The 27299-nt window shown below is 45.5% G+C and overlaps 1 protein-coding gene across 4 annotated transcripts; it reads left to right on the top strand.

Annotated features, from left to right (window-relative positions):
• Window positions 1-91: 91 nt before the first annotated feature.
• On the top strand, window positions 92-27299 carry LOC121571774 (mothers against decapentaplegic homolog 4-like). 4 transcript variants are annotated; one of them, XM_045221964.1, is made up of 12 exons: window positions 92-302; window positions 5560-5800; window positions 11705-11879; window positions 12808-12831; window positions 13649-13903; window positions 14234-14461; window positions 14750-14872; window positions 16545-16598; window positions 18220-18403; window positions 24065-24233; window positions 24366-24504; window positions 26381-27299. In XM_045221964.1, exons 2-12 carry the CDS (start codon window positions 5564-5566, stop codon window positions 26590-26592), a joined length of 1800 nt encoding a protein of 599 aa, XP_045077899.1. In that variant the 5' UTR covers window positions 92-302; window positions 5560-5563; the 3' UTR covers window positions 26593-27299. The 4 variants fall into 4 exon arrangements, with proteins under 4 accessions (XP_045077899.1, XP_045077901.1, XP_045077900.1 ...); XM_045221966.1 differs by lacking the exon at window positions 92-302 and adding an exon at window positions 1000-1329 and having other exon boundaries at window positions 14234-14407; XM_045221965.1 differs by lacking the exon at window positions 92-302 and adding an exon at window positions 1000-1329 and having other exon boundaries at window positions 14750-14854.

The following is a 27299-nucleotide window of genomic DNA, read 5'->3' as shown; positions in this document are numbered from 1 at the left end:
TTGGGTTTGAGCTGGAGTAGGAGGGAATGCGAGAGAGGGATTTGAGAGCGGGGCAAAGGTCAATAGGGGAAGTCTTGAGGAAGAGGTATTTATAAAAATGGATTGGGTGAGGCTGAGTTTGAGTTTTATGGTGGCATCGTCTTAAGTTGGGGTAGTTAGAGAGAAAGAGATGGAGGTAAAGGCTGAGACAAAGTGAAGATCTTACACTGACTGTACGGCCCTTGGTGTGTGTTGCAGATCAGACCTGACTTTCTAGAATATCCCTGAAATTCCCTGAACATTGAGAGAATTTGTGCAGACAGGTATGTATGGCACTTTCAATGGAGAGTTAGTTTCACTGTCGTGTAGTTTTTTATGCTTATACCTCTTTTGTCTATTGTAACTTAGAGAAAAGCTGAAGGAGTGCTCGAATCTATGATCCTGCGGTGCAGGAGCAATCATTTAACAACCTGTACCACAAAGCCATGGGGCTCAGGTAGAGGTAGTAGCACTCACATATGCCACGCTAGTGCATTTGTTTATCACAAATGTCATACAAATGGTAAATTAAAATGGAATTGTACTGGCTCTTTGAGGGGACACGGTTGATTTAGAAAGTTAGGCAGAAAAAAGTTATCACACCCCTTCATATAGAGTTGTGTGACTGAGATTGTATCACAGTAGATCAAATGTATTACCGAAGACAGGTGTTTAAATTGAGTACTAATTGCCCTATTCATCACCATGGTAACTTGTCCTTGACCCTAGAGTTAACAAATTAGGGTCAATGTGGCGCAAAATAATAGCGACATAAGAAACAATACAATAGTCATCAAACTTGGGGCGTTGTGTAGACCTAGTTGTAGTAGCCTACAACACACACCACTAGTCATTAGTAGGACGGACAAAGTGGAGCCGGGGAGGGGTGAGTGGGTTGAGCAGAGGGGCGTGGTAATCTCGGCGGCGCCACTTTAAAAAAACAGTCGCGCTGATATGTCAATCTAGACGCGACCCAGACAGACCTCGGCCGGGGCCAAATCGTGAGAGCCGCATCACTATTGGCTGAGAGCCGCCATCCCTTTGAGACTGGAGACCCCATTGGCTGGGGCTCGGCGAGACACTCACGCGCACGATATCTACCCTCTTTTGTTATTGTACGGAACGCGAGGAGAGGCTTGGAGGGAGCTAGCAGGATGCACGAGCAGAGACAGAGAGGCTGATAGTCTGAAATCGACAGGGATAGAAATTGATAGCCCAGGAGGGGAGGAAAGGAATTCGGAATACTAGCTACCTCAGTGCAACACATTCACCACTACTTCTCTTCTAATCCCGCAATACTCTGGTTGATGTGTAAGTATAGTGAATTTATCAAATTATGCGGCTTCTTCTCGTCACGCGAGCTTGCCAATCACCAAACAGACCAAATAAGAGACGGAGGAGATTTCTGGACCCGGTCCAGACTGGCAAAATAGCTTGATTACTCGGTAGTTGTATCAACCATGCATATGTCTGGGGAGTGTCTGTCTGTCTTGGGTTTTATGATATGCTTGTCTTAGTTGCTTTTATTTCGAATGATTTGGTCCAGCAGTGATTTCACTGGCTGCATGATTGTCTAGTCTGCGCTGTCGATGTTTTTTCGGAAAGGTAGTTGATATGACATTTTGCCCTCTATCTTATCAACTTCTAATGTTCTACTGGATGTAGAACTGTAATGAGTTAAATTGTATTGCCTGCTTTCGAATGATTAGATTGATACAACGTTGCAAGCGTTTTATCATCTTAACCGGGATTTCTTAAAACGTTTAGAGGGTAGCCTAGACTTAGTGACGCGATATGACCAAATATGGTGTGGCAGTGTTTGAGTCTCCGCGGAAGACCCTCGTAAAGGGAATGTATGGCTTGAAAATGGGTCAGATTGAGTTATAATAATGCATTGTAAGGGTCGGCCAAGAAGGTTACAACAAAAATGTTGTGTTTTGGTTGTAGCCTATTTTTTTCTAATGTAAAGGTCCTTTCCGTTCCCTGAGATGAGCCTATAGTCAAGTGCAGGTGCACGAGACACTGACGTATACATTCACCTGCCAGTTTATTAGGTACACCCATCTAGTACCGGGTCGGACCCCCCTTTTCCTCCAGAACAACCTGAATTCTTTGGGGCCTGAATTCCACAAGGTGTTGCTAACATTCCACAGGGATGTTGGTCCATGCTGACGTGATGGCATCACACAGTTGCTGCAGATTGGACAGCGGTACATTCATGCTGCCAACAGCCCATTCCATCTCATTCCAAAGATGCACTATTGGGTTTGGTCAGCAACAATGTTCAGATGCGCTGTGGTGTTCAATCGTTGCTCAATAGGTATCAAGTGACCTAACGTGTCCCAGGAAAGATTCCACACACCAGTACACCACTGCCACCAGCCTGTACTGTTGTCCCCAGGCAGGATGGGTCCATGGACTCATGCTGCTTACGCCAAATCCTGATTCTGCCATCAGCATGACGCAACAGCAACTGGGATTCGTCAGACAAGGCAATGTTTTTCCACTTCTCAATTGTCCAGTGTTGGTGATCGCGTGCCCACTGGAGCCGCTTCTTCTTGTTTTTAGAGAATAGGAGTAGAACCTGGTGTGGTCGCTTACTGCAATAGCCCATCCGTGAATAGGATCGACGAGTTGTGAGTTCTGAGATGCCGTTCTGCACACCACTGTTGTACTGTGCCGTTATTGATCTGTTTGCGGCCCGCTTGTTAGCTTGCACGATTCTTGCCATTCTCCTTTGACCTCTCTCATCAACAAGCTGTTTTCACCCACAGGACTGCCGCTGCCTGGATGTTTTTAGTTTTTTTTCACCATTCTCTGTAAACCGTAGACACTGTCGTGCGTGAAAAGCCCAGGACGGCGGCCGTTTCTGAGATACTGGATCCGGTGCGCCTGGCACCGACAATCATACCACTTTCAAAGTTGCTTGTTTTGCCCATTCTAATGGTCAATCAAACAGTAACTGGATGCCTATCTGCCTGTGTTAGATAGCAAGCCACAGCCACGTGACTCACTGTCTGTAGGAGCAATCTATTAGGTGTACCTAATAGACTGACCAGTGAGTCTACATCTTCAATTGGCAAATATTATTTGCGCGGTACGGGCCTATATATTGTGAGCATTGTTGGATCGGTAATGTTATTGGCAGCATCAGCTGTTTTTATGAGGGAAATGGCAGAATGCTCACTACTTGCTACATAACAGCAGACTCTGTAGTGTAGCCATACTGTTATGTTATAATAGGTTCACTGCTAGGGTCTAAAGATACAATAGATCATGTGCACATTAAATGTAACCGCAGTGTGTTATACATTTATGCCTATAAGTGGACCTTAACCTTGTGCTCATGTTGTTATTACATTTTTAATAAAATATTACCTTCAAAATGGGGAAGCCCTGAGAGGGTACTGTAGGCCTACAGAAATAGTGGGCAGAACAGATTTGTAATCATTCATTCATTCATTGTTGAAGTTATATATCTGTTACTTGTGAGGTAAGCCCTAGTTTAGTACAAATCTATCATATACCCACAGAATGACATCTCTACTCCAGGCTATCATTATTTTCTCAGACTCCCCTTATTGTTGGTCACCTGTTGCATGGATTCACTTCTGAATAAAGCTTGGTTTATAGTGGTCTGTTGACAGGTTGATCAAGTCGTTAGAACTACTGTAAACCATCCTAGCTTTCTCATCAACTGAGACTTCTCCCCGTTGCACAGAGCCCCCAAATCCTCTCTTTCCATAATATCACTCCCCATCTCTATTGGAGCAATGACCTTACAGTAACACTGGCCTAGTCCAATATAACCCCCTAACCCCTGCCCCTAGATATTTATCAGATTGGTTCAGCATAAGAGGACAGACACACCAGGCTTTTTGATGGTGTCATGCACCATTCCCTATGACTGCTTTGAAAAAACGACTATCAAAGCAATGCTATCCTGCTCTAGATAAGCTTTAGACTACAACACCAACTCAGTAAGCCTGGCCTATTCAGTATATCCTGAATAACGAAGACACACATTGCTTGATATAAGTAGGACTGGCTGTTTTGTGATGTGACTCATGTTATGGTGACTGAGTTTGTCTTTTTATGGCTGTTATATGTTGAAGAAGCTGTGTCAATGAATTTCCTGAGAGTACACATACACACACACACACACTGGTAGCCTGAGACTTTCTCCCACAGCTTGAAGCCATGTTGTTGTGCGAGGATGTTTCCAAACGGACAGATATTAAGATAATGAGAGGAGGGAGAACATGGAGTCACTTCCAGTCAGCTTAGCCACGTAGATGCTAACAGGTTATGATAGCTCTGTCATGGCAGAATTATTTTAGCTCTTGCGCTTATTAACAGACAGACAAACAGAGCAAGGCTGCAGTTTTGCTATGGATTTCCTAACAGTGACATTTTGGGGTTATTGGCCTAACAGTTAAAAAATTAGCTTACATAAGATCAAATATTTATTTTTAGTGCAGATAGTACCACCCTGTTTCACTCAGTTTTGAAGCGTTCTTTTTTTCTCTTTCATTTTGTGCCTCCTGAACTCGACCCTGGTAGTGGAGGTATGTTGATTAGTGAGTATGGGGGGCTCAATTTAATCAAATTGACATTGCACTAGTAGCACACAAATATGGTTTCCCCTTTGTCAAATTAAACTGTAGGATGGTTAAGGGCAGGCTATTTTAAAGTACCAGGTAGATTCCCCTCACAGGCAGGTGCCGCTAGGCTAGGGTTGCCAAGTTGGATCAAGCTCATTCTAGGAGATTATAGTTGTTAGCACGTATGCTGTGCATAAGAGTGCATTATCCATGGCTCATAAGATAGTATAATTGTATAATGCATTATGAACAGTGTATTCTATAGGGAAATTTTTCACGTCTCAGTCAACGACATTACTATAATCTCCCAAAATAGCTTTATACCCCAAGATAAAGGCCAATTCCTGGAGACTCCGGTCGAGACCAGCCGGGAGGGTTGGCAATGGCAACCCGTGCAGGGGCAGCAGCTTGTAAGCAAAGATACTGCATCAGAATCAACATTGAAGAAGCTAATTTTATTGAATGCAGCCCTGGGACTCTTTCTAGAGAGATGGAGGGAAGCCAGTTGGAACGCTTAAATTAATTTGTTGATACTGAGTGTTATCAGCTGAGTAACAATGCCAGTAAAGAACGATGACACACACACACACACACACACACACACACACAAGTAAGTCGTAACAACTAAAAGCACAAGCCTTGATACACAACTTCACTCCCTTTTGTGTGTCTGTGTGCGCCAATGGTGTGCACTCATGTCTGTGCTCATGAATGCAGTATGTATGGGTTATGAAGTCCTTATGTAGGACACTATTTTGAATTGTATGCTATAACAGTATCACAATGTTGTCATAAACATAACATAACAACTGAATGTCAAATGACAACACAGTGTCATTTTGCATGCACCTGAACCTTTATGACAAGTGTTATGACATATGTCGAGGGTTATCATTATGCTAACCACTGACCTCTCCATTCCTCCCTCCCTCGGCAGCATCATGTCGGTGAACGCCCCCAGCAGCAATGACGCCTGCCTGAGCATCGTGCACAGCCTCATGTGCCACCGGCAGGGCGGCGAGAATGAGGGCTTCGCCAAGCGCGCCATCGAGAGCCTGGTGAAGAAGCTGAAGGAGAAGAAGGACGAGCTGGACTCACTCATCACCGCCATCACCACCAATGGAGTGCACCCCAGCAAGTGTGTCACCATCCAGAGGACCCTAGACGGACGCCTGCAAGTAGGTCATACAGTAGTAAAAAGAGATGGACATTATGAAAATATTGCCCCAAGTCTTTCTCTGTGATATAGGCCTGTACTGTGTACACATGCACTACTTACATGTCTCTCTGTGTGCTATAGATGACCCATCTGCAGGTGTCCATATACATGAATGAATACTCAATATATTGTGCAAAGTCTATAGTATAAATTATATATTGTGTATTCATTCATGTATATGGACACCTGCAGATGGGTCACCTATAGCACATAGAGAGACATGTAAGTAGGGCATGTACACAGTACAGGTCTATAGCCTAGCTAAAGCGGGTGTCAGGTAGCCTAGCGGTTAAGAGCATTGGGCCAGTAACCAGAAGGTTTCTGGTTCGAATCCCTGAGCCGTCTAGGAAAAATCTGCCAATGTGCCCTTGAGCAATGCACTTAACCCTTATTGATCCTGTAAGTTGTCTGTTAAATGACTAAAATGCAAACGTAATATCACAGAGAAAGACTTAGGGCAACATTTTCATAGAGCAAAAGCATTGTGCAAAAAATTGCATAAACCTCATTATAGTCTGGCAGTGTGATTTAATTTGAAACTTGTCTTCAACAATGTGCGATATGAGGAGGCGATTATTTAACTACAGTTTAGTAAACTGAGAAATACATAAATAGACCATTTATGTATGTCATGCCACTGTGAAACCTACTGTGAAACCTCTCAAGGAGTTTCTCCTTGCCGCTGTTGCCCTGGTTTTTTGTGGGAGGTATTGTACTGAAAGACATGAACAATCTTTAATGACGATAGGCAACATGGAAACGTACAGTGCTATGAAAAAGTATTTGCCCCCTTTCTAATTTTCTCTACTTTTGCATATTTGTGATACTGAATGTTATCAGATCTTCAACCAAAACCTAATATTAGATAAAGGGAACATAAGTGAATAAATAACACAACAATTACATATTTATTTCATAAACAAAGTTATGCAACAACCAATTCCCCTGTGTGAAAAAGTAATTGCCCCCTTACACTCAATAACTGGTTGTGCCATCTTTAGCTGCAATGACTCCAACCAAATGCTTCCTGTAGTTGTTGATCAGTCTCTCACGTCACTGTGGAGGAATTTTGGCCCACTCTTCCATGCAGAACTGCTTTAACTCAGTGACGTGTGGGTTTTCAAGCATGAACTGCTCATTTCAAGTCCTGCCACAACATCTCAATTGGGATTAGGTCTGGACTTTGACTAGGCCATTCCAAAACTTCCAATTTGTTGCTTTTTAGCAATTTTCATGTAGACTTGATTGTGTGTTTTGGATCATTGTCTTGCTGCATGACCCAGCTGCGCTTCAGCTTCAGCTCACAGACGGATGGTTTGACATTCTCCTGTAGAATTCTCTGATACAGAGCAGAATTCATGGTTCCTGCTATTAAGGCAAGTCGTCAAGGTCCCGAGGCAGCAAAGCATCCCCAAACCATCACACCACCACCACCATGCTTGACCTTTGGTATGATGTTCTTACATTTACATTGACATTTTAGTCATTTAGCAGACACTCTTATCCAGAGCGACTTACAGTTAGTTCTTACTGTGGAATGCAGTGTTTGGTTTATGTAATTGTTGTGTTATTTGTTCACTTATGTTCCCTTTATCTAATATTAGGTTTTGGTTGAAGATCTGATAACATTCAGTATCACAAATATGCAGAAGTAGAGAAAATTAGAAAGGGGGCAAATACTTTTTCATAGCACTGTATATATCTTTGCCTCGATACAGCTAAATGCTAAACTCTTTCATAGACTTTACCTGGAAACAGTGTTGGATAATGCTACAGGGCAATAGTCAAATGAGGAGTTGCTAATTTATGTGGATGCTATGAGGTTTCAGTTACTTAAGCCTTGCTAATGGTGGCTAATGCTGCAAAGTTACTAGGCAGCAGACTGTACTCACTGAGGCTAACACTATAGAGTTACTGACAGCTGGAAGTCTCACGACTTACAGTAAAGGCTAAACGTGTTAGCTAACAGCCAGGTTTTGCTAATGTGGCTAGTGCTATAGTAGTGAGACAAAGGGATACTTGATAATAGTAGCTAACACCTCAGTATTGCTAAGGAGAATCCTATTTCCAATGGTGGTTGAGGCTGTTTGGTTATTGGTGATGCTAATGTTGCAAAAATCATAAACTTGTGTTTAACAGTTGAAGCCTGAATTATGGTGGCCAGTACCACATGTACTGTCAACAGAACAGCACACAGTCAAGTTTTGCATGTCAAGAGAGATAACGTTGTAGGGAGTTCCCATTGAACCCCCACTCGTCCCCCTGGAGAGGGAGGGGGAGAAAGAGGAGGAGGGCTGGAGGGGCTGTTAAAGTTGTTTTGTCTGAGACACAGGAAAGGGGCCGGGCTAATTTGAGGCCGTCTGTTTTGAGTGTGTCTGTGTGTATATACTGTATGTGTGTGTGCCTGCGCGCAGTGGAACTAGAGAGAGGCAGTTAATTCAATACGCCCTGGCAGAATAAATCCTAACTGCTGAGTGAAGACATCATGTCTCACCTTCGGTGACCTTCTCCCCAACATAAGGGGAAGGGAGAGAGAGGGGGAGCTGTATAGACATAGCTGTAGACTAGATCAGGCTTCAAATGTCTAAGGACTTTGCTCACAGTCACATGTAGATCCATATCCTCTCTTTCTGTCACCCACTCCCGTTCTCTGTCTCTCTCCGTCTCTCTCTTTCTCTGTCACACACACACATGCATGGAGGCACACACACACATGAAATACTGTACAAACTCACTCCCCACCCCTATTTTCACACACAATTCATCTCCCTGCCACACACACACCCTTTACCCTGCTGTTTCCAGAATGTTCCAGGTACAGTCAGAACAGTATTGACACCAGCAGCTGTAGTAGCAGAGTAAAAGGGACATCATAACGCACTACATGAGACTTAGTGTAGGGTGCGAATGATATATTGACTCTTGGAGGTGCCCTGAAATGTTCTCTATAAAAACAATTAGACTATCATGGGAGTGCTCGCGGTAATATGTTAATATTTTCAAGGCTTATGAGAGTGCCCTGATTTTGGAATGGGAGAAGCCAGTGTCACGGGCGCGATCTGAACCTGGGTATCTCAAGGTAGAAACCAATGTCTTGGCTGTTAGGCCAAGGGTGATGGTGACAATGAGGGGCATCACGAGACCATGTGTCCGACTCATGTCTGCTACATTCATCCCCCTTAGACCACCTCCTCCACAAGAGACTGACCCACAGTTTGGTGCCATTATCACGAACAGGATCCGAACCCAGGTCTCCCACAGGAGAAACCAACATCTTGACTGTTAGATGGGCCGAGGGTGACACTTATTTTGAAGTCCCAGGCAGGGCTACCTCATCATGAGACTCATGTCCGCTACACCAGCATCCCCGGTAACTCCTATTATTTGATCTCTGACCTTTAGCCCAAGCGTATATGAACAGAGGTTACAGTCTCTTGTGTCTCTGTTCCTCTTCCAAAGACACCTCATGAAAGTTTATCATGAGGTTCCATCTTTGCTTCACCTGTGCGTCAATCTAAGTAACATAATAAAAAACATTCCCATCAAAATCTGTCAATTTAAGCTAGAGAGATCCGTTTTTTGCTTGGGCTGCGTCTCAATCCACCGCATCCGCCTTTGTCGGCCTTCAGCATCTGCGTTGGAAGATGGCCGAGCTGTGTTTGTCAGACCATGAGACGTATCGAAAATCGGTCGTCTCACAAAAACGATGGTGTTCTCCGTTTTGCTCTACAACCCCCACAAGGAACTCCTCTGAAGGTAACCCATACAAACAAATAAAGTATGGAGGTAGTTTTGTGCCAACAAAAATAAGGGCTTAAATATGTGTAAAAAAAAACAAGCTTTCCATATCTCCTAGATACAGGACAGACAATTCAAAACCTTATTTCTTATGATTTCTTTTTTGTCTTTTATGCATGTGTTATTAAGTGTGTTTCTATGGGCTATAGTAGTAAAGGCCAAATTCAATATTTTATAAATTCAAAATCAAATTGCAAAATGACCATCTTAAAACAATTCCATATGTTAGCTTAGTACTCCAGCCCACCCCCCCTCCTCCAACGGCTTTGTCACGACTTCCGCCGAGGCTGCCTCCCCTCCTTGTTCGGGCAGGTTTCCGCGTTCGGCGTCACCGGCTTACTAGCTACTGCTGATCCATTTATCATCACTCCATTTGTCTTGTCTTCAATCACACACCCCTGGTCCTTATTCCCTCATTAGTCATGGTATAAGTGTTCCCTCTGTTTCCTTGTCTGTGTGGGTGATTGTTTATTGTGGAGGTTTGTGTAGCTCGGTGGAGCTCGTGTATTGTGTATCGATGGGAGTATTCTCCCGTGTGCCTTGTATTTTCCAGTGCGCCTGTTTTGTGCCCTGGAGTGTGTTTGACGCATTTCTGCGTAATCCTGTATTTTGCGGATTAAAGCCTGTTATTCTGTGATTTACCCTTCTGCGCCTGACTTCTTCAACACCACCTCATCACAGGCTTAGACTTTTAGAGGTTAATCACATTTATTTTCAGTGTTTACCAATATGATATATAACTGCCTATTGATTAAAACATGCTGTCATTTTGTACAGGAATACATGTATTTTTGACAGTTGGGTCAATAGTGCCTTTTGGGTAGTGTACTTTTGTAAAATAATAAACGTTTTAATTTCATCTAATTTTAACATTATGTCATAAAGAGCACGTGTTCAACTTCATAAAAACATGTTTGGTCCTCTGTAGCTCAGCTGGTAGAGCACGGCGCTTGTAACGCCAAGGTAGTGGGTTCGATCCCCGGGACCACCCATACACAAAAATGTATGCACGCATGACTGTAAGTCGCTTTGGATAAAAGCGTCTGCTAAATGGCATATTATATTATATTATAAAAGGTTAAATAAAAAAATGACTATAGTAAGTGCCTATTAACTGCCAAATAAAGTAACAGGGTTGAAGTTTTCATCTTAAATCAGCCAAATCAGCTTGTTGTTTGCATCAGGGAGGGACAATTAAATGCAAGCTTCATAAAGAAATGTTGTTTGTTAAAGCCCCAAGGCAGTCTTTTTACTTTCCTTTTTAAATCATCACTGTACTATATGTCTAATAAATCACTGTGTGTGTTTATTTCGTGAAAATAACTCTAAATATATTTTTTACCATTTATTTTCCAGAGCCTCCTTTTGCCATTGAAATGCTCAGTTTGATCCTGTGGGTGTGTTGATACACATTTTTATATATTTACATACACAGCCCAGATAGGATTGTCTACACTCTATCTAGAACCTAAAAGGGTTCTTCGGCTGTCCCTATAGAAGAACCCTTTGAAGAACCCTTTTTGGGTCCAGGTAGAACCCTTTTGGTTCCAGGTAGAACTCCTGGGTTCCATGTGGAGCCCTTTCCACAGAGGGTTCTACATAGAACCCATAAGTGTTATACCTTGAACCAAAAAGGGTTCTCCTATGGGGAGTGTAGACTCTAGAGCAGGGCACTCCAACCCTGTATCTGGAGAGCTACCGTCCTGTAGGTTTTCACTCCAACCCTAATCTAGTACACCTGATTCTAATAATTAGCTGGTTGAAAAGCTGAACCAGGTTAGTTACAACTGGGGTTGGATCGAAAACCTACTGGAGGGTAGCTCTCCAGGAACAGGGTTGGGGACCCCTGTTCTAGAGCCTACCCCACTTACCCCTTCAAAGTAGGAGGATACATATGCAAATAAAAGATGACTGGTCATTGGTCAGAATAATCAGATCAGATTGTGATGTCATAATGTGGGCAAAAAACTCCATCCCTCCTTGAATTACCTTCTCTCTCTCTCGCCCCCCCCCCTCTCTCTCATTCTCTCTGTCTCTCTCTCTTTCGCTCTGTCTCTATCTCCAGGTTGCAGGGAGGAAAGGCTTCCCCCATGTGATCTACGCTCGACTATGGCGCTGGCCAGACCTGCACAAGAATGAGCTAAAGCACGTCAAGTTCTGTCAATACGCTTTCGACCTCAAATATGACAATGTGTGTGTCAACCCCTACCACTACGAGAGAGTGGTTTCTCCCGGCATTGGTAGGTCTGTTCAACAGCTTAAAGGGATAGTTTGCCCTATATCGCGTAATGTCAAATGGTGCAGGTGTTTCTGATACGTAAATACTATGTTTTCTGTTATAACATGACAAAAATTACAGTAGCTAGGTTTCCATCCAGGTGGCGACAGATTTTCATGCAAATATTCTGAAGTCCGCAGAAAAACAATATGCGTTTTCCCAGCAGAGATGTTTCAATCAAATTTACTTTCTGTGGATAAAAAGCTATGCGTGATGACATAAAAATAAAAAAAAAGTTTCCATCGCATTTTCAATACTACTGATGGTTTTGTCCCCAAATGTTTTTCTAATAATAAGCGTATGTGCCCGTTCTGTTCTTGGCACGTGCGCTCTAGCCATCAGCTCCCAGATACAGTACAAGTAGGCTACCTACATGATGAGATTATTATGGATAAGAGCAAGATTTTATATTTGTCAAACGCCAGCCAAGCATCAATCATCATCTAACCAGAATTAGACCCTCAATATTTATTGGAAAAGAGCATCAAGCTCATCAGCGTGCACTTTCACCACCCTGTGAAGTTCAACATAACTTATTTCATGTGTTGCCTAATAAACTGCAAGCTTTCCCGAGTCGTGGTGGAAAGACCACACAACATATCATCGCGTGACTCCAAGTTTACTTCGATATGATGGTTATTATATCAATATTTGTGCACATAATACATTTTACAGACACAAAAAGATCCCACCTTGTATTTTGTTTTGTCGACATATGGAAAGTTTACCGACAAATTTGCTGTTTCCATCAGGCCTGTTGTGACATTTTCTATCCGACATAAAAAGGTTTATGTGAATGATATTTTGACAATTTAACTGAACTACAAATGATAAGCATTTTCTCTCTCTTATTCCCTCTTTTGTTTTCTTTCTTTTGTTCTCTTTCAAAGTTGGTCTCAGTCTTCAAAATACAGGTGAGTGCACTATCTCAGTACTAACGAACTTACTGCAGGCTTGTTTGGTATAACAGTATTATACTTTGCTGATGGTATTAGATGACCAAACATTCCTCTTTCCTTTCAGTTCTATACCCTTTTCACACTACTGAGCCTAGCTGCACTGTGCTGGTCTGGCTAAGCATCCACCATAGTTGCTGGAACTGTGCTGGAAAGGACAATGTGAAAAGAAAAAAATTCAAGTCAATAGTGTGAAAATAGTACTATTGAGGTTCGCTCGTGCCTCACTGGCCTGGATGCCAGACTGTTTCTGCATTAATTTTACATTTTTTTACATTTTAGTCATTTAGCAGACGCTCTTATCCAGAGCCGACTTACAGTTAGTGAGTGCATACATTTTCATACTGGCCCCCCCGTGGGAATCGAACCCATAACCCTGGCGTTGCAAACGCCATGCTCTACCAACCAATGAATTTATAGTTGCCTAGCCAAAAATGACTTGCATTCATTACAAAGCATTGAACGTTTTAATGTTCATAATTGCATAAATGCATTCACAATGCATTACACACAGGTGGTTCATAATATAATACAGGTTTTATACCTGTTAATACAGGTGGTTAATGCATTACACACAGATGGTTATATATTTTACTTAAGCTAAAATGTTTATTCTACTGAGCCATTTACTTCATGTTCGTATTATTATTTCTTATTGTTGCATTGTCGAGAAGGAACCTGCAAGTTAGTGTTTCGTTGGACGGTGTAAACCATGTGTATCCCCTACATACGACTAATAAAAATTGAAACTAATGTTATACCATGTTGTTGGCAGCCCTCTCCCTCTCTCCTCTAGGCCCCCCTGGGAGGTTGATCAAAGAGGAGTACATTCATGACTGTATCCAGATGGAAATGCCACCAGGCATGTCCCCGTCGGACCACCCCCACTCTCACCCCCACCCAGGGGCGCTCAAGCTACCGCCTCCGGACCACTACGGCCAGCCCCTCCCGCCTCTGCAGCTCCCACCGGAACCGCAGCGCGCCCCTCCGCCCATCACCCTCTACCCCAACATGCCCCTCTCGCCCACAGGTAAGACCGATAGTTTTTAAATGATGGGAGGGAGTTTTACGCACATCCAACATAATAACGGGAACTAGACCAAAATAAGTTCCAATACATAGAGAAAAATTGAATGTCCGCTCCTGTTTTGCTGCTCCCTAAGGTGATCTTTTAATAAAGCTTAGGTGATTGTTTGGCAGATAGATGTTACCAAAGATGTCCATAAGTATTCTATTTCTGTTTCTAAGGGTGTTACTGCGTAATCCCATTATATAAAGTTTTGTTTATTGATTGCTGCCTACCTATTGATATTGACAACAACCTGGTAGCTCTTCGTGTGGGTCTCTCTCTCCTCTCTAGTGTCCGGCTCTATGCTGCCTCTCCAGGGAGGTCACAGTGAGGGGCTCCTACAGATCGCCTCTCCTCAGGGTCAGGTCATGACCCCCATGACCCCCACGCCGCCCCCCTCCACCCCAACACACGGCCCGCCACATGGGCCACCACAGACCCCCCAGCCACCCCAGCCGCCGCCTGGTCAGAATGGATACAACAGCTCCAAACACACACAGACACAGGCTGCGTTCCACAGTTAGTACTGCCATACGGTTCACACACACAAACACAAACACACACACACACACACACACACACACACACACACACACACACACACACACACACACACACACACACACACACACACACACAAACAAACACTCAGGGAGCAATACACAAGTCATTTCAATGGCATGATGAATCGTCATATTTAAAAAGTGTAAAAATAAATCGAAATATTTGTAAAAATGCAAAATGGTAGTTTGCCTGATTGATGACTTGTGCCTGTTGTTAATTTGTATTTCTTGTTTTGGAATTCAGCAACTTGGACAGGCAGCAGCACAGCCTCATACACTCCTGTAGGACCCCAACAACAGAATGGGTGTGGCCACCAACAGCCTCCTCTCCACCATCCAACCCACTTCTGTAAGTTAGGCAGTTACAGTAAGTTATAGTATGCAAGCCCAAAGTGTGTCTTTATCTCTTCTGAGGTGCTTGGATATTGTTAGGAATAGTTAGGGCTGGGCGATATGGCCAAAATATCATATCATGGTTCTTTTAAAATTTTGGACGGTATTTTATGTTTTTGAATAATACAAGTTCTAAATTTGCTTTATGAGTAGAGCTTGACCCTAGTGTGGCAACACATACATTCTAAGTGATTTCAATGGGTCTTCCTCCATTCTGATTGTTTTATACTGTTCAGTTCAACTTCAACCAAAAACAATTGAAAGATTTCTGCATTTCCTGCACTCATTTGGGATCATTTCCACACTGTCACGTAGGGCTGCATGATATGTGCAAACAATCTAGGCCTTATTTTTAACCAAATGTTGAAATAGCGATTTGACTTGCGATTTAGAGCAAAACACTTTGGCGAACTGTTGGAATCAGGGAAATATAATTATTATTCTAATTCTATTGTTAGAATATAAAAGTGGGCACTTTGAATACAGTGTTTGACATGACAACGAATGAAAATGCCAGGGAGAAGTTATTGTGACAGGGTAGGAACCAAAGTGTTATGTGTTTCCTAGGGGACACTATAATCTTTGTCTACATTTAATGTTTTCTCATAGCTACTTCATGTAGCTAACATATTCATGCTTCGCATATTCTTCTTTGATTTAGAAGATATTGTTGACTCTGTAAATGTATTAGTTAGCTAACTAGTGATTTATTTATTTTATTAACCCTTATTTTACCGGGTAAGTTGACTGAGAACATATTCTAATTTACAACAACAACCTGGGCAATATTTACAGGGGAGAGAAGGGGGGATGAATGAGCCAATTGGAAGCTGGGGATGATTAGGTGGCCATGATGGTATAAGGGCCAGATTGGGAATTCAGCCAGGACACCAGGGTTAACAGCCCTACTCTTACGATAAGTGCCATGGGATCTTTAGTGACCACAGAGAGTCAGGACACCCGTTTAATGTCCCATCTGAAAGACGGCACCCTACACAGGGCAATGTCCCCAATCACTGCCCTGGGACATTGGGATATTTATTTAGACCAGAGGAAAGAGTGCCTCCTACTGGCCCTTCAGCACCACTTCCAGCAGCATTTGGTCTCCCATCCAGGGACCGACCAGGATCAACCCTACTTAACTTCAGAGGCAAGCCAGCAGTGGGATGCAGGGTGGTATGCTGATTAGCATTAGCGGCTAACACAATTTAGGCCCAACTTGCTAAGAAAAGAAGAAACACAAACTAATAGTGTAATTATAGAACGCTAGTGGATTTCTATTAAGAAGCAAAGTGAAAACAGCATCGTTGTCATCAATGTTGCTGCTTGTGCTGCATTGACCATGCAGACCGAATACATGTGACAGGGGGCGGGGCTAGGTCTGTGTGGAAAGTGGCATGGAGAGAGAGTGGCGAGAGATGATTCAAGTATCGGAGTAAACTGCAAACATGTACGTTACACATGGCATATCACATTTAACAAACCAAACATTCAAATACCGTTATAGAAGGTCAAGTAAAACCCCAAATCGGTCCGTGCATCAATACCGGTATATCGTAAAATGCGGTATACCGCCCAGCCCTAGGAATAGTGTATGTTTGGTAACCTGTGTCGTAATCTAAGTATTTTACTTGTTCACCTTCTAGGGTCTCAGCATCATGGCTCGGCCTCATTTCCTCCCCCTGTGTCCAATCATCCAGGTAAGACAACACATACAGTGCATTTGGAAAGTATTCAGACCCCTTGACTTTTCCACATTTTGTTACGTTACAGCCTTATTCTGAAATTGATTAAATAAATGTATTCCCTCATCAATCTACAGAAAATACCCCATAATGACAAAGCGAAAACAGGTTTTTAGAATTACCTTATTTACGTAAGTATTCAGACCCTTTGCTATGTGACTCGAAATTGAGCTCAGGTGCATCCTGTTTCCATTGATCATCCTTGAGATGTTTCTACAACTTGATTGGAGTCCACCTGTGGTAAATTCAATTGATTGGACATGATTTGGAAAGGCACACACCTGTCTATATAAAGGTCCCACAGTTGACAGTGCATGTCAGAGCAAAAACCAAGCCATGAGGTCGAAGGAATTGTCCGTAGAGCTCTGAGACAGGATTGTGTCGAGGCACAGATCTGGGGAAGGGTACCAAAAAATGTCTGCAACATTGAAGGTCCCCAAGAACACAGTGGCCTCCATCATTCTTAAATGGAAGAGGTTTGGAACCACCAAGACTCTTCCTAGAGTTGGCTGCCCGGCCAAACGGAGCAATCGGGGGAGAAGGGCGGTGAGGTGACCAAAAACCTGATAGTCACTCTGACAGAGCTCTAGAGTTCCTCTGTGGAGATGGAAGAACCGTCCAGAAGGACAACCATCTCTGCAGCAATCCACTAATCAGGCCTTTATGGTAGAGTGGCCAGACGGAAGCCATAAGCACCTAAAGGACTCTCAGACCATGAGAAAAAATATTCTCTGGTCTGATGAAACCAAGATTGAACTCTTTGGCTTGAATGCCAAGCGTCACGTCTGGAAGAAACCTGGCACCATACCTACGGTGAAGCATGGTGGTGGCAGCATCATGCTGTGGGGATGTTTTTCAGGTGCAGGGACTGGAAGACTAGTCAGGATCGAGGGAAAGATGAACGGAGCAAAGTACAGAGAGATCCTTGATGAGGATCTGCTCCAGAGCGCTCAGGACCTCAGACTGGGGCAAAGGTTCACATTCCAACAGGACAATTACCCTAAGCACACAGCCAAGACAACGCAGGAGTGGCTTCGGGACAAGTCTCTGAATGTCCTTCAGTGGCCCGGCCAGAGCCCGGACCTGAACCTGATCGAACATCTCTGGAGAGACCTGAAAATAGCTGTGCAGCGGCGCTCCCCATCCAACCTGACAGAGCGTGAGAGGATCTACAGAGAAGAATGGGAGAAACTCTCCAAATACAGGTGTGCCAAGCTTGTAGTGTCATACCCAAGAAGCCTTGAGGCTGTAATCGCTGCCAAAGGTGCTTTAGCAAAGTACTGATTAAAGGGTCTGAATACTTATATAAATGTGATATTTCATTTTTTCATTTTTTATACATTTGCAAACATAAAAAAAACAACAGTTTTTGCTTTGTCATTATGGGTATTGTTTGTAGACTGATGAGGGGAAAAAACTATTTCATCCATTTTAGAATAAGGCTATAACGCAACAAAATGTTGAAAAAGTCAAGAGGTCTGAATACTTTCCGAATGCACTGTATGTAGATGTATAGATGCAAAAGCATGCACGCACACACAAACACTCTGCTAACCACATTATTGTCTGTGTGCAGGACCAGAGTTCTGGTGCTCCATCTCCTACTTTGAGATGGATGTCCAGGTGGGGGAGATGTTCAAAGTGCCGGCCAGCTGCCCAGTGGTGACTGTGGATGGCTACGTGGACCCCTCAGGGGGCGACCGCTTCTGTCTGGGCCAGCTCAGCAACGTCCACCGCACCGACTCCAGCGAGAGAGCCAGGTCTGTGCTCCTCTAGTGCTATCTCTGTCAGCTTCCTGCCTCCTGTTTGTCTCCGGGCCTCTAGAGGTCATCTGTGTTCCCCTCTGCCTTAGTTCTTCCTTGTGTGTCCTAATTAGCTTGATCCAGGTCACCTGTGCCTTGTTTCCCCTTGTGTATTTTAGCTGTGTGTTTTCCCCTTGTTTCTCACTTGGTTATTGAGTCCTGGCTATGTGTCTCCTGCTTTGTTCCACCGTGTCTTTCCAAGTAAGGTTTTCTAAGTTATCTTTAGTTTGTTTTTCTCCCCTCGTGGAGTTATTTTGTTTTGCCTCCTGTTTTGTTAACATACCTCTTTCTGAGAAGAACTTTTGTTGGACTATTTGTGAATGGCGAAGAACCTTTGTTTTTACATTAAATCTACTGGCCTGGAGTATTGCCTTGGGTGTTTCATTTGGGTCCTACTACACCTCCTCTGTGGCTAAGGGGTATTACCCCCAGCTCTCCACATCTGAGACCGGAGTTCTAGCACGGCATTGTGACAGAATAACCAAGTCAATCATGGACCCAGAAACACTCAGTTCCCAGGACCTGTTGGCGGTGATCACTCGACATGAGGCTTCTTTCCAGCGCCATGAAGCCGTTCTCAGCCGACAAGAGGAGCTGATGGCTAGACATTCTCAACTCCTGGCCGAAATGATGAGTTCCCTTCACCAGCTCTTTGAACGCCTCCTTGGTCCTCTCCCTTCCCCCAGGTCACCTCCCAGTGACGACAGGCCTTCTCGGTTGGCGGAGCCCCGACTACCACCTCCCAAGCCCTTTTCTGGGGATCCAAGCTCTTGCCAGGGTTTCCTCACCCAATGCTCCCTCACCTTCGAGCTCCAATCCTCAAGTTTTCCCACAGACCGTTCCAAGATTGCCTACATCATTACCCTTCTTTCAGACAAGGCGCTCGCCTGGGCCTCTGCGGTGTGGCAGTCCCAGGAGGCCTGTTGTGATTCCCACGCTGCATTTGTAGAAGAGTTCAAGCGGGTGTTCGATCATCCTGTCAGTGGGCGGGAGGCTTCCAAGCGCCTACTGTCTCTCCGTCAGGGCTCCCGAAGCACGGCAGATTTCGCCATTGATTTTCGGACCATAGCAGCAAGGAGCGGATGGAATGATGAAGCGCTGAGGGTCTGCTTTCAGGGAGGGTTATCTGAGCCCCTTCAAGATGAGTTAGCCACCCGAGAACCAGCTGGAGATCTCGAGTCCCTCATAGCCTTGGCCATCCGCCTGGACAATCGTCTAAGAAAGCGGAGAACGGCTCGCCGCCAGGTGTCTCAGTCCCAAGTTCCTCGGAGCAGCTCTGTTTCTCCTGTTTGGACTCCGTCATTCAGAGCTTCCCGGCTCCTGAACTGCTCCAGGATTCCCCGGAGAGCATGCAGTTAGGCCGTTCCAGGCTTTCTCCTAATGAAAGGGAACGTCGCATGAGGGAGCGTCGGTGCCTCTACTGCGGGGTTGCCGGCCACTTCCGATCCACTTGCCCCCGAGCTTCGGGAAACGCCAGTCCCCGCCCAGCTACAGGAGGGCTGTGATGGGGAGAATTAGAGCTCCTCCTACTAACGCTGTCCTGGTTATTCCAGCCACTCTGTCCTGGGAGGGCCACCAGCATCGGGTCCAGGCTATGATCGATTCCGGTGCCGCAGGTGATTTCCTGGATGTAACCTTGGCTAAGGAACTTAAGATCCCTACCCAACTACTTCCTCATCCCCAGGCAGTTACAGCCTTAGATGGCAGACCTCTGGAACCAGGAAAGGTTACAGAGGCGACTCAGTCCCTGCGACTTACCATCTCTCAACACCAGCAGGAGGAAACCTTCTATCTCATTGACTCTCCCGAGTATCCTATTATCCTGGGTCACCCTTGGCTATGCAGACATAATCCCCAGATCGACTGGCCTACTGGCACCATTCTAAGCTGGGGTCCCACTTGCCAACTCACCTGCATGCTTCAGAGTCCCTCAGCCCCTAGTACCCAGTTTCCAAGAGTCTGTTGACGTCTCCCTAGTCCCCAGTGTTTACCATCGGTTCAAGGCTGTGTTCAGCAAGGCCCGGGCTACTTCCTTACCGCCTCATCGCACGTATGACTGTGCCATTGATCTACTCCCTGGGTGCTGCCCTCCTAGAGGTCAGATCTTTTCCTTGTCCTCCCCCGAGCACGCAGCTATGGACACCTACATTAAGGAGTCCTTGGCAGCCGGCCTCATCCATGCCTCTACTTCCCGGCTGGGGCGGGCTTCTTTTTTGTTGAAAAGAAGGACGGGGGTCTTAGGCCTTGTATTGATTACGGGGGACTCAACAAGATCACGGTTCGGAATCGATATCCTCTTCCCTCTCATGGCCACTGCTTTTGAGCTGCTTCAAGGGGGCTTCCATTTTTTCTAAACTGGATCTCCGCAATGCTTACCATCTCGTGCGGATCCGGCAAGGTGACGAATGGAAGACGGGCGTTCAACACGCCCACGGGGCACTATGAATATCGGGTGATGCCGTTCGGGCTCACCAATGCCCCCGCAGTATTCCAAGCCCTGATTAATGATGTTCTCCGGGATATGCTTAATCTGTTCGTCTTCGTACCTGGACGATATCCTCATCTTCTCGAGGTCACTGAAGGAGCATGAGGGGCATGTTAGCCGGGTTCTCCAGAGGCTCCTTGACAATCACCTCTATGTTAAACCTGAGAAGTGTGAATTTCATGTTTCTCAGACTCAGTTTCTCGGGTTTATTGTCACTCCCGGGCACCTAGAGATGGATCCCAAGAAGGTCGAAGCGGTCCGCAGCTGGCCCACACCTGCCACGGTCAAGGAAGTTCAACGGTTCATTGGCTTTTCTAACTTCTATCGGAAGTTCATCAAGAATTTCAGCTCAGTGGTAGCCCCCTTGACGACGCTTACCAAGGGAGGAGGGACCAAGGTTCACTGGGGTCCGGAAGCAGCAGGGGCCTTCGAGGATCTCAAGCGCCGCTTCACGTCTGCTCCGATTCTGGTGACTCCTGACCCAGAAAGACCTTTCATGGTGGAGGTGGACGCCTCAGAGGTGGGGGTGGGAGCCGTCCTGTCACAGAGGGGTGAGGATGGGAGATTACACCCTTGTGCCTTCATGTCTCGCCTCGCCTGTCTGAGGCCGAGCGCAACTACCACGTGGGGGATCTAGAGTTGCTTGCAGTAAAACTGGCCTTGGAAGAGTGGCGCCATTGGCTTGAGGGGGCTCAGCACCCGTTCCAGGTTCTCACAGACCACAAGAACCTGGAATATCTCCAACAGGCTAAGCGGATGAACCCTCGGCAAGCACGATGGTCCCTTTTCTTTAATCGATTCCAGTTCCTCCTGTCTTACCGACCTGGCACCAAGAACGTCAAGCCGGATGCCCTGTCTCGAGCCTATTCTCCCGAGGTACAAGAGAAGCCCTTGGCATCGATTATTCCGAGGTCTAGGATCGTCGCACCTCTTCAGTGGGAACTAGAAAGAGGGGTACGAGAAGCCCTTGTCCATGAGCCCGATCCAGGCGGTGGTCCTGCCGGTCGCCTGTAACGTTCCTCTCTCTGTTCGGGCCCGTGTCTTGCAGTGGGGTCATGAGTCGCCCTTGACATGCCATCCAGGCAGTGCTCGCACACTGGAATTCCTCCGACGGCGGTTTTGGTGGCCGTCCATCAAGAAGGACGTGCAGGTCTATGTTGAGGCCTGCCCGGTGTGCAACCAGGGAAAGTCGACGCGCCAGCGACCCCAGGGACTGCTCCATCCCTTACCTATTCCTCGAAGGCCATGGTCACACCTTTCTCTGGACTTTGTTACGGGACTTCCTCCATCCCAGGGCAACACCGTCATCCTTGTGATCGTTGACCGGTTCTCTAAGGCTGCCCGGTTTATTCCCCTGCCCAAGCTGCCCTCGGCTAAGGAGACTGCTGAGCTCCTCATGAACCATGTCTTCCGGATATTTGGCATTCCCCTGGACGTGGTCTCTGACCGAGGTCCCCAATTCTCGTCCCGGTTTTGGGGGGCCTTCTGCAGGTTTATTGGGGCCACAGCCAGCCTATCGTCAGGGTTCCATCCAGAGTCTAATGGCCAAACGGAACGGATTAATCAGGATCTGGAGACCACCCTGCGTGTGTATGGCGGCCAGTAATCCCACGTCTTGGGCCACCTATATCATTTGGGCTGAATATGCCCACAACACCCTCCAGTCTTCAGCCACCGGATTGTCCCCCTTCGAATGCCAGTTCGGTTACAACCCTCCATTATTTCCAGAGGAAGAGGCGCAAGTTGGTGTTCCCTCGGCCCAGCGCTTTGTCCAACGCTGTAGGCGGACCTGGAAGAAGGCCAGGTGTATCCTCCTTCGGACCTCCCAGAGATACCAAAGTCAGGCTAATCGACACCGCCGGACGGCCCTAGTTTCCGAGCTGGTCAGAGAGTTTGGTTGGCCACTAAGAACCTGCCCCTCCGGGTCGAATCCAAGAAGCTTTCCCAGAGATACATCGGCCCTTTCCGCATTGCTAGAAAGGTTAACCCTGTTTCGTATCGTTTGGTTCTGCCTCGCTCCCTTAGAGTTAACCCCACTTTCCATGTTTCACTCCTTAAACCTGTCTTGTCTTCTCCTTTTGCCCCCCACGCAGACCCCCGCCACCTCCCAGGATCATTGACGGCCAGCCAGCCTACACAGTCCGCCGGATACTGGACTCCCGGAGGGTCCAGAACTCTCTGCAGTATCTGGTGGACTGGGAGGGCTACGGGCCAGAGGAGCGCTCCTGGGTTCCAGCCAGGGACATCCTGGACCCAGGTTTGATCCGAGATTTTCGCACCCTGGGGCCGGGGTGTTCTGGAAGGAACGTCAGGAGTCGTTCCTAGAGGAGGGGGTCCTGTCAGCTTCCTGCCTCCTGTTTGTCTCCGGGCCTCTAGAGGTCATCTGTGTTCCCCTCTGCCTTAGTTCTTCCTCGTGTGTCCTAATTAGCTTGATCCAGGTCACCTGTGCCTTGTTTCCCCTTGTGTATTTTAGCTGTGTGTTTTCCCCTTGTTTCTCACTTGGTTATTGAGTCCTGGCTATGTGTCTCCTGCTTTGTTCCACCGTGTCTTTCCAAGTAAGGTTTTCTAAGTTATCTTTAGTTTGTTTTTCTCCCCTCGTGGAGTTATTTTGTTTTGCCTCCTGTTTTGTTAACATACCTCTTTCTGAGAAGAACTTTTGTTGGACTATTTGTGAATGGCGAAGAACCTTTGTTTTTACATTAAATCTACTGGCCTGGAGTATTGCCTTGGGTGTTTCATTTGGGTCCTACTACACCTCCTCTGTGGCTAAGGGGTATTACCCCCAGCTCTCCACATCTGAGACCGGAGTTCTAGCACAGCATTGTGACAATCTCTATATCAATAAGCATGCTAGTACTTACCTTGCCACAAATTTGTATTTGTATGCTTTTATATGTGTCTGTGTTGTTTTGGCTCAGAAATGTTGATTGGTATATCTATGCCTTTTTGCAAACTATGTGTATATCTCTCATTCATAATCATGCCATGCCTTGTCTCTATCTGTTTTTACCTGTGGCAGAAGACCTACTAGCTAAATGCAACTTATTTTATTGACTGAAATATAACACTATATATATAACACTAACTTATATTCACTTGTACTCAGCATCTTCATCTCTCCCTCTCTCTCACAGGTTGCACATAGGTAAAGGAGTGCAGCTGGAGTGTCGTGGCGAGGGAGACGTGTGGATGCGCTGTATGAGCGACCACGCCGTGTTCGTGCAGAGCTACTACCTAGACCGAGAGGCAGGCAGAGCGCCAGGCGACGCAGTACACAAGATCTACCCCGGCGCCTACATCAAGGTAAGGAACACAATGACCTCTGTCTGTTCTCTTTGCAGTTGTTTGACCTCTGACCTCTCCCTATAGGAATTTGACTGGACACTGATGTCTCTCTGTAGGTGTTCTGACATTAGACTGTTCTCTCCCCTGTAGGTGTTTGACCTGAGACAGTGTCACAGGCAGATGCAGCAGCAGGCAGCTACAGCGCAGGCAGCAGCAGCAGCTCAGGCTGCCGCCGTGGCAGGCAACATCCCCGGGCCAGGCAGTGTTGGAGGCATTGCCCCTGCAGTCAGTAAGTACATTGTACAGTATATGAGATATGCACAGCCTTAGTGTCTTTTATTAAACATTTTCCATTAGGCTATTGTGAATTTATTGCCTCTGTTGAAGTGTTATTCTTTTGAAGAGAATGGGTCTAAGTATTGACCCCTGTGGGACACCCCATTTCTCTTTTAATCTACACTGAATATACCAAACATTAGGAACACCTTCCTAATATGAAGTTGCTCCCCCGTTCCTTTTGTCCTCATAACAGCCTCAATTTGTCGGGCATGGAGTCTACAAGGTGTCGAAAGCGTTCCACAAGGGTGCTGGCCCATGTTGACCCCAATGCTTCCAACAGTTTGGTTAAATTGGCTGAATGTCCTTTGGGTGGTGGACCATTATCTATACACAAGGGAAACTGTTGAGCGTGAAAACCCAGCAGCGTTGCAGTTCTTGACAAACTGGTACGCTACCATACCCCGTTCAAAGGCACTTCAATATTTTGTCTTGCCCGTTCACCCTCTGAAAGGCACACATACACAATCCAAGTCTCAATTGTCTCAAGGCTTAAAAATCCTTCTTTAACCTGTCTCTTCCCCTTCATCTACTCTGATTTAAGTGGATTTAATAAGTGACATCAATAAGGGATCATAGCTTTCACCTGGATTCACCTAGTCAATCTATCTCGTAGAAAGAGCAGGTGTTCTTAATGTTTTGTATACTCAGTGTATACCTCATAGGGATTGGCACGATTATTCAAATATTTGAATATCCAAACAGACGTTAGTGTTCGATTACTTGAGAGAGTGCCTTTTTTTTTTACAAAATATATAGGCTTATTTTAACAATTTTAAGGCTTTCTCAATTAAATAAAATGATATATTTGACATTGCTACACAGAAGGATATACCATGACATTTTCAATTCTTAATTTTATAAAACCACAAACTTTTGAATGTAGTTTTTATGACGTGCGCCCCATAAAAAGGAATACCTCATAGCCTACACAGGTTATACGTGTGTAGCTTGTTGTTGGCACTACAGTCAGAGGCTCCATGTATATCAAGTGAAGTGGGAGATTTCTAATCAATGCAAAATGGAAATACAATTAAGTTGACTAAATGAAAAGGCTACAATGATCAACCAACAGGTAGGCTGTTGTTTAATATGAGTGGAGTTGTTGTAGACAAGGACTGGGAGCGCAGCAAAATAGCCTCAATTAGCCAGCTAGCTAGCTGGCTAACTTAGCTGGCTAACTTAGCTGGCTAAGTTAGCCAGGCTTCTTTACATCGATTTGATGCAGTCAAGACAGGCACTACCAGATGGTATGATAGGAACCTATGGAAGCAACAAGTTTGTCTAACTAGCGTGAGTCGGTTTGGCTACTTTTCTCTCTCCCTCTCTCTCCATGCCACACAGACTGTCACACACACCAGCCCCTGCTCCTCTTCCGCTGCTCCCCCATCCTTCTGCTGAAACAAGCATACACTCTTAGAACAAAAGATGCTATCTAGAACCTAAAAGGGTTCTTCGGCTGTCCCCATAGGAGAACCCTTTGCAGAACCCTTTTTGGTTCCAGGTAGAACACTTTTGTTTCCAGGTAGAACCCTATTGGGTTCTATGTTGAACCCTTTCCCCAGAGGATTTTACATGGAACCCAAAAGAGTTCTACCTGGAACCAAAAAGGGTTCTCCTATGGGGACAGCTGAAGAACCCTTTTGGAACCCTTTTTTCTAAGAGTGTAGCGCACCGGCTCCCTCCCGAGTCACGCGAGCAACTCCCCATGTGAAGTTTTCTTTTAAAAACATGTATTTCGACTATCCGGAAAAAAATCATGATATTATTCTAATAGTGAAATCCTTTCAAATGCCCATCCCTAATACCTCACTTCCTCTCTCTTCCAGGTCTTTCTGCAGCAGCAGGGATAGGTGTGGATGACCTCCGGAGGCTGTGTATCCTGCGGCTGAGCTTTGTGAAGGGCTGGGGGCCCGACTACCCCCGGCAGAGCATCAAACATACCCCGTGTTGGGTGGAGGTCCACCTGCACCGGGCCCTGCAGCTGCTGGACGAGGTACTACACACCATGCCCTTGGCCGACCCAGGACCCGCTAACTGAGTGAAAGGAAAGAGGACCAGTTGAAAATCCATACTGGGTTAAAAACGTACAATCATACACACACTGATTCCCCCTCTTGATGATACATATAGACTGATACATGCTGATAGAACCACATACAGGCACATGCATGTTTTCTTTCTATTTAACGCTCACAATCTAGAGCCACTCAAAGCCTCACAAAGGCTAACCTCAATCTCTCCGTCACACACAGACACACACTCAAGCAGCCAACAATCACTGCACACTTCTTAACCACTTGTACTGTCTCCCACACGGCAATGCAACCACTAACCAAACCACATGTCTGTGGGCATGCAGACATAAAACTACTGATGTCCTTAGCATACTTTCCATGTTTTGTGAACATTAATTGTTTTTGCGCAGCTCCCACATGCTAAACAAACGCTACAAAGCAGCCTGGACCCCTGAATTACCGTTCATGGAGGTTATTATAGTATAATCAGGTAACTTTAGTAAATATGTCTACTGAGTAATTAATGTTTATTGGTCTTCTGTTCTCTACAGAAATAGATATGCACTGTAGAAATCTAGGGATGTGTTTCAGAGATTCAGTGTCCTAACATGATACAAGCACTTTGGTACTCATCAAATGCACACACAATCCACACTTGCTTATTCCCTGCTTACACACACACACACACACACACACACAGGTCAGAAATCCAGAGATGACCCAAACCCAG

The sequence above is a fragment of the Coregonus clupeaformis genome, chromosome 8 (assembly GCF_020615455.1).
Source record: "Coregonus clupeaformis isolate EN_2021a chromosome 8, ASM2061545v1, whole genome shotgun sequence".
Lineage (NCBI taxonomy): Eukaryota > Metazoa > Chordata > Actinopteri > Salmoniformes > Salmonidae > Coregonus > Coregonus clupeaformis.
The sequence above is the reverse complement of the archived record's forward strand: the minus strand, read 5'-3'. Positions and strand labels throughout refer to the sequence as shown.

Excerpts from the sequence above, each read along its gene's own strand:
- LOC121571774 (XM_045221964.1), top strand. The coding sequence starts at position 5,564 with ATGTCGGTGAACGCCCCCAGCAGCAATGACGCCTGCCTGAGCATCGTG. Across the intron at positions 14,462-14,749 it reads GACACAGGCTGCGTTCCACA|CAACTTGGACAGGCAGCAGC; the intron begins GTTAGTACTGCC and ends TTTGGAATTCAG. Across the intron at positions 24,234-24,365 it reads ACCCCGGCGCCTACATCAAG|GTGTTTGACCTGAGACAGTG; the intron begins GTAAGGAACACA and ends TCTCCCCTGTAG.